The sequence below is a fragment of the Marmota flaviventris genome, chromosome 18, assembly GCF_047511675.1.
Source record: "Marmota flaviventris isolate mMarFla1 chromosome 18, mMarFla1.hap1, whole genome shotgun sequence".
NCBI classification, from domain to species: Eukaryota; Metazoa; Chordata; class Mammalia; order Rodentia; family Sciuridae; genus Marmota; species Marmota flaviventris.
In genome coordinates, this window is record NC_092515.1 from 16,108,336 (window position 1) to 16,115,787 (window position 7,452).

A 7,452-nucleotide genomic window follows, 5' to 3' on the forward strand; every position below is an offset into this window, starting at 1 on the left:
TTGGGCCGGGCTCCCTGTTTCGTTTTTTTCCGCGTCACTGCCCTTTATTTCCTAGAGCTTCGGCCTCAGGATCCGTGACGTGCACCCCACGTTCCGCGAGTGCTGTCTAGTCAGCGCGAGTCTCTGCTTACCCTCATTTTAGTCACGGAGACAAACTGGGAGAGCGCTCTCCTGTAGGCACACCGTGCCGTTTTTCCATCGTTGAAGCCCGTAGGGTTAGAGACAAACTCACTGCGCTGCTGGGGACAAGGGCTTCACTCTCTGGTCAGTTTGGAGCTGAGCATGAGAGTGTTGGGGCGTCCTAGACCCCCTTTCTCCATTTCTGGGTTGGAACTGGCTGCGCTGTTGATTTCTGTGGTATCTCCGACCTCTAATTGTGGGGCTTTGGAGTAGATGCCTTTTTAACACGTTGGGAGGGAGGTTCCACCTAGACACTCAACAGGGGGAGCACTGTGGAGACCAGGAAAATGGCCACGGGGCTCCTGAGAGCCAAAACAGAGGTGAGAATTATCTGTAATTACATCTTGGCTGTCATCAGGATCCCTGCCGCCCCACTCCTTACCTTTTATTGCCCTGGAGGCTGCCTTGCTGACAAATTTCATTCCTTGCCCTTGAAAAGTGGTTCATACCTGGTGTCTTCCTTTAGCATACCCTTCTTCTGCATCCATTGCTCAGTCATTCAAGTTAATGTGAACACCACACACAGCAGTTTCAATAATAATACAGGGACATCTGAAAGACCCACCGATTCCCTGTCCAAGAAAGACGCACGAGGCACTGGCTGCAAAAGCAAGAGGCGATTTATTGATACACAGGCGCCTGCGGGTGCCCAGCGAAACCTCAGCCGGAGCTTCGGTGAACTGGCACACCGGGCTTTGGGGTACAGATCTTTTATAGGGTACAGTGGTCAGTTTCCCTCCTAGCACAGTAACAGGTATCTCATTGGCTCTTTTGAATCCAGCATATAGGTCACTTAAAGGGTAAACTTGTTTTTCACTATAGGTTCCTGGAAAAACCATATAAAAACCATTTGTTATTCATTGTATGGTTTTTCATTGTATGATCCCGTTTGCCCAACCGTGCCGGTTCCTTTCCCAACCATCCTGTCCTTTCTTAATCGGTTACACTTAACTGATTTTCTGAAAAATACATCTGACGTCTGTGCAGGTGCGGAAGCAAGCCCTGGTGATTTATTACTGGGCCTAAAGTTATTGGGCTGGGGTCTTTCACATCCAAGCGCAGTTGTCCAGTGATATGGATTAAAAACGGGAACAGCAGAGACACCTGTGGCCTGAGCGGTTAAGGAGGAGGAGAAGTAGGACTGTCTGAGTTGTAGCTGGGGGGTTTGGTAAATTGGAGAGCTGGGGGGAAGAGGACCAGAAGCATAGTTTGTTTCAGAGACTGGGCCACTGGGCATACTACCATTGCCCCAGTGTGGAAGGAATATAGTAGCCAATAGACCTATTTAAGGTTAATTTAAAAATATGTGTGATAGAGACTAGCTATTCACACGTGGAGTAGGAGGAATTTGATATGGTATGAACTGAATTTTACATATGAGAGCACTTTTGGCATGGGCAGTTCTGGAGGTCCTGCTTCTCTAAAAATAAATCTGCCTTAGGGCTGGGGCTGGGGCTCAGTGGTAAAGTGCATGCCTAGTGGTGAGGCACTGGATTCGATCCTCAGCACCACATAAAAATGAAATAAAGATATTGTGTCTGCCTACAACTAAAAAATAAATATTTTAAAAAATATCTGCCCTAAACCTGCATTGTCCTTTGGTGTCAGGAAGTTTTACCAGGATGTTCTCTTCATCATTTGGACAGAACCTGTAGGGTCTATTTGTGGCACTTTCTATAGTCTTCTCTATACAGAGGTTAAAATCATTCTCAAGGTAATATTTTTGCATGCCTCTCTCATTTTATAACCTCCCTGGTCTCTGAGAAATTTTTTCCTCCACCATGAGTTTGAGTGGGGACAGATCAAACGGAATTCCCTGTGCCAGGCTGAGGAGTATAGATTTTGTCTTTGAGTAAGCTGGGTTTTGAAGGATATTACGAAGAGACTCAGCATCAGAAAATCAGTTGTATGTGGGAAAATAGTGGTTGGCGGACTATAGGAATTTAGGGGATGCCTTCTAATTCTTGAGAATGGTGACTAGGATGACCTTGACTTAATTAAATGAAGATTTATTGAGTGTGGATATAGTTACCAGAATGACTTACTATCATTTTTGATATGGGCTAATTGACTATGCTTATCAGCCAATGAGAGTAAAATCTAGATAGAAAAGAGATTTGTATTTAGTTTAATCCTGGACTCCTTTGGTGGAGATTTATATGTTCCTACATGTTTTCAGAGCAACACTGAGAGTTCAGTGTTTCTTGTTTGTAAAATATTTCATTCACTTGAAAGTGTTAACACCAAGAACGCATAAGAAATCCCACTCAGAAATTTTCCAAGATAATATTGAATCTTTTATGTATGTGCTATCTTTTAAAAAAATATTTATTTTTTAGTTGTAGTTGGACACAATACCTTTATTTTATTTATTTATTTTTATGTAGTACTAAGGATTGAACCCAGGGCTTCACATGTGCTAGGTGAGCGCTCTACCACTGAGCCACAAACCCAGCCCTGGATGTGCTATCTTAACCACTCATTTACTATTAATAAGGAAATGTTCTGATGTACTATGAAAAGTCAAAAGTTTGTGTCAGCTGATTTTTCCTATTACCTTTTTCACTCTCAGACTCTTAAGCCGGAAGAGTCATATAATCAACATGTTCCTTAATATAGATTTTTTTTTTTTGGTACTGGGGATTGAACTCAAGGAGGCTAAGGCTTCTTCACCTGATTTGGGTCTGGAAATGCCAGGATTGTGAGCTAAATAAACCTTTTTTAAGTGAATTGCCTCAAGTATTTTATTATAGTAATGTGAAGCCGAACTAATATACCTAGCAAGTCCTGTCATGTTTATATTTTCCTCTAAATTAGCTTACTAATTCCATTATAATTCTACAATGCTTCTATTTCTATACATTATTATATGGGCTCCATCCCCAGCCCACAACTGAAATTTTCAGCTGGCTCTCTGGAGATTTCCTTAGCCAGATCTGAGAGATCATCAGTTATATATTCTTTTTTCCCAAGTTCATGCAGCAGTAGTTTTACTGTATATATAACAACCTTTTTTCAAACTACCATAGCAGTGTCTTTACTACTTTTTCAGTCTCTGCTAACATTTTGTTTACTAGTTTTATAACCCGCGATAACAGTTTTCCAAGCTTCTGCCCACATCAGGCTCCCAAAACTAATGCCACATGTTTTAGGTATTTTTTTTTTTATGGAAGCAGTTCAATTCTATGCACCAATTTAGGGGCTTAAAGAACTTAGTGGCTGGGGCTGGGGCAATAGCTCAGCGGTAGAGTGCTTACCTAGCACATGTGAGGCCATGGGTTTGATCCTCAGCACCACATACAAATGAATAAATAGAATAAAGGTATTAAAAAAATTCCTTCCTTTAAAAAAAAAAAGAACTTAGTGGCTTAAAATGAAACCATTCATTAGTTTGCAATTCTGTTGGTCAGCAAATAGGCCTAGCACATTTGGGCTGATTCTTATGTGGTTAGTCAGCTGGCTCCTGAGCTGGAGCTGGGCGACCTCACATGTCTTGAAGTTGACAGGATGGTTGGCTGGGTTGCTTCAGTTCTTGGTTCTCCATGTGGCCTTTTTCACTGAAAAGCTAATGTTATTCACATGATGGTCTCCAGGTATCCTGCACAGAAAGAATGAAAGCCAGTCCCCAAACCAAACACTCTAAAGTAATGCTTACATCATATTTACTAATGTCCCATTTCATAAACCAAATCATGTGATCAAGCCCAGGGTTACTTTAGAGGGAAAATTCATAAATTGGTAGAGACAGGTATGATTCACTGGAGGTCTTCACTGAAACAGTCAACCAATAGGATGTTTTTGAGTGGAAGCAATAGGAAACCCCACTTAGGCTGAAAAATAATAATTTAGATCATATAGAAGGAAGTCCAGAGAGAGGGCACACCTTAAGGTTGGTCCTGTAGTTCTATATACTTACCAAGGTCTGGCATTCATTGACTTCTCCATTTTGTTCTCCCACGTGTCAGCCTCATCCAGGCTCATTTCCCTCAGAGTTATAGGATATTTGGATAATGACCCTGTAAGGTAAATATTATTATAATATCGATCTTATAAGGAAATTGAGACATGGAGAGAGGAGAGTAATGACTCTTTTAAACACAGTTTATAGCCAGCATTTTTCTTTGGACCACTGAGTAGTTCTCTAGCTTTAGGGAGCCTTTTGACCTCTCATTCTAAGCTTCAGGCAAGGTGGCTCCTGGATAAAACAGGGATGTATTTTTTGTTAAAGGCTTTTGTGGTGTTCAGGGATGTGGCTGTGGACTTCTCCCAAGAGGAGTGGAGGTTGTTAAGCTCTGCTCAGAAGATCCTACACAGGGAAGTGATGTTGGAGAATTATAGCCACCTGATATCATTAGGTAAGTATGACGTCCCTTAGCACTAAAATTTGTCCCACATGATATTTTTCATGTGTCATGAGAAATTATTCTTTTGGGTTGCACTTAAAAATAGTGATTTACCTTTTTTACTTTATTAGTAAATATAGATTTAATAGAGTTGAAGCAGATAGCTTGATTTACTCATATTATGTATGATATCACTCATGCATTTCCAGGCCTCTTTCCCAAGGCTTTGCTCTCTTTTTACTTTATCTTTAGTATGATTCATTTCTGGAACTGCCTTTCCTCACTCAGCTTTTCTACTTTGAATAATTAACTATCATAGGTCTTTTGTAACCTTGTGAGTTCTCATAATCAAGTATCTCCTTGTTTTCTTCTCTATGAACAGAAATTGCATTTTCCAAACAAAAACTCATTACTCAGCTAGAGCAAGGGGAAGAGCCCTGGAGAGAGGTGAGAAAACATCTGCCGGACCTCTGTCCAGGTGAGTGTGAGCATGGGATAGATGCTTACATCTATCTAGCATACAGTTTGGCAGATAGAGAAGGAAGAGGCATTTCTCAGATCCTGAGAAGAAGCTCATCTGCAGGCCTCCTAGGCCACTGGTAAGGCTTTGTAGCTTTAGTTTCCTTACAGAATATACTCTTCAGTTGGGGAGGGACTTTTCTGAGGGAGGATCTCTTCCCTCCTCCTGAAAACCTCCCTTCCTCATTTGTCTTGCCTCCTCTATAATGCTTTCCATGTTCATAGTCTTTTTTTTCTTTCCTCTGGATCTTAAAAACTGTACCTACCTCATTGACATTAAATCTACCAACATTTTGTCTCGACTACGACCCATGAAGACGAGTTGAACTGGGTTTAAAAGAGCAACATTAAGCTAAGAAAGCAGCGAAAATAGTTTTTAAACCAAGGGCAGGATGGCTCTGTGACCTTAAAGGGCTAGAAAGAGCGCTGGAAAGAGCATGAGCCTGCATTTCCTTTATTTTATGGGGGGATCAGAGAGGAATAAGTTTTCAAGGGTGGAGTCTTGCTTCATGATTTCTTGTGGTCAGCAGATTGATTGACATCTTGGTGAGTCACACTGATCTCAGGTGCTGTGTGGGATCTTAGGCAGAGCTAGAGGGGGAGGCACACCTGCATCATGCGATCAGTCTCTGACAGGGTGTTGGCAGTGCAGGCCTATCCCCTCAAGAGGCTACTATGCACAGCACAATCCACACACAGCCCATGGACAGTTCGTGACACTTCTGGATACTTTCTGTTTTCTCTTATACTAAAAATAACTGATTATCTCTACTTCTCCAGATTATAGAAAGCTATGAATAATAATAAAATAATTCTCATGTGCCAGCACTCTAGTTTAAGAAATAAAACATAATCTAACTATTTCCAGATTGTATCACATACCTTCCTGATGTCCTGTCAAAAGAGAACTGTTTACGGATTTATAATGCCTATTTATAACAATGTTAGGGATTTATAATGCCCAATTCTGTTTCTCTGGAACTTGTAAATATAATAAACTTTAAAAATTTTTGTTTTGTTTTATTTTTTTTCCTGATCCTCTCCTTTGTATTTTCTTTTGGCCATACCTGACTGAGCATCTCATAAAATAATTTAAAACATGGTACAAATATTTTGCATATGTTTTAGTACATTTATTTCTAGGTATTTATATTCATGTTGTCATGTTTTTATATGCTATTCAAAATGGAATTGTATTTTATTTAAAATATTTATTTATTTATTTTTTAGGTGTAGATGGACACAACACAATGCCTTTATTTTTATGTGGTGCTGAGGATCGAACCCGGGTCCCACCCATGCTAGGCGAGCGCACTACCTCTGAGCCACAATCCCAGCCCATGTATTTTAAATTTTGAGTTTCAGTTGTTCCCTGCTAGTATAGCGAGAATATTATTTATATATTGCCCATGTTTCCTGTCACTCTGATTAATTCACTTATTAATTATAGTATTTTTTTGTAGATTCTTAGAATTTTCCATGTGTAGGTCATGTCATTTATTAATAAAAAGTCAGTTTTGCTCTTCCTTTTTATACTGCGTGCTTTTGATCCTTCCTCCCGCCATCCTTTTCTTCCCTTCTTTCATCCTTCCATCTTTCCCTCTTTATCTTTTTATTCCCATTTATCTCTTTTTTCCCTTATTGCAATTGCTAGGACCATTGGTACAATTTTGAATAGAAGTTGTGAAAGTGGACATTCTTTCCCTGTTCTGTATCTTGGGTGGCAAGAGTTCACTTTTTCATCATATAGTATGATGTTACTTTTATCAGGTTGATGTATTTCCCTTTTGTTCCTGTTTTGTTGAGTTTTTTTTAATCATGGATGAGTGTTGAATTTTTTCACATGACTTTTATGTTTTTATTTAGATCAGAAGTCACAAAATTAGACCTGTGGTGTTGTAGGGACAAACGAAGCAAGGCACCAAAGATAGCAGGAAACAGTTTTATTTGGTTGCAGCCAGGTTCAGAGGGTACAGCCCTGTAATCAATAAATCCCCTGCACCCCAAGTTCAGGGAGTTTCAGAATTTTATACCCAGTGTGTAAGGGGAGAGGCTCAGAAGTTCACAGTCTGCAGAAGTTCACATAAAAGCAGCTTTTGCTTTCACTGTTCTGGGCAAGTTAACTCTTCAAGGACAACACCTGAGAAGGGGAGAGCTTCATCTCCCCTTTCTTTCCTCCCCCTGCCAGCTGTTACCATGGGCCCATTTGTAACTTATCTTAAAAATGTAGACATCTCTGTGAACCCAGCTCAAGGCCCAGAGGCCTTGTTTGCACATTTCTTCAAAGTACTATACTGGATATGTTTGTGAAAACCAGTAAGGGGGTGTCCAGCACCTGGAGTGCTGGTATCTTCTTCGCCAGTGGCCAAGTAAACAGGGTGATACGAAAATAGGAAGTTTATCTACAATG

The 7,452-nt window shown here is 40.4% G+C and overlaps 1 protein-coding gene across 1 annotated transcript; it reads left to right on the forward strand.

Annotated features, from left to right (window-relative positions):
* The first annotated feature begins 467 nt into the window (after positions 1-467).
* On the forward strand, positions 468-7,026 carry LOC139702653 (zinc finger protein 169-like). Its single transcript, XM_071604186.1, has 5 exons — positions 468-500; positions 4,409-4,535; positions 4,906-5,001; positions 6,273-6,321; positions 6,909-7,026. The coding sequence occupies exons 1-5, from the start codon at positions 468-470 to the stop codon at positions 7,024-7,026; spliced, it is 423 nt and encodes a 140-aa protein (XP_071460287.1).
* The last annotated feature ends 426 nt before the right edge of the window (positions 7,027-7,452 follow it).

Excerpts from the sequence above, each read along its gene's own strand:
- LOC139702653 (XM_071604186.1), top strand. The coding sequence starts at position 468 with ATGGCCACGGGGCTCCTGAGAGCCAAAACAGAG. Across the intron at positions 501-4,408 it reads TCCTGAGAGCCAAAACAGAG|GCTTTTGTGGTGTTCAGGGA; the intron begins GTGAGAATTATC and ends TTTTTGTTAAAG. Across the intron at positions 4,536-4,905 it reads TAGCCACCTGATATCATTAG|AAATTGCATTTTCCAAACAA; the intron begins GTAAGTATGACG and ends CTCTATGAACAG.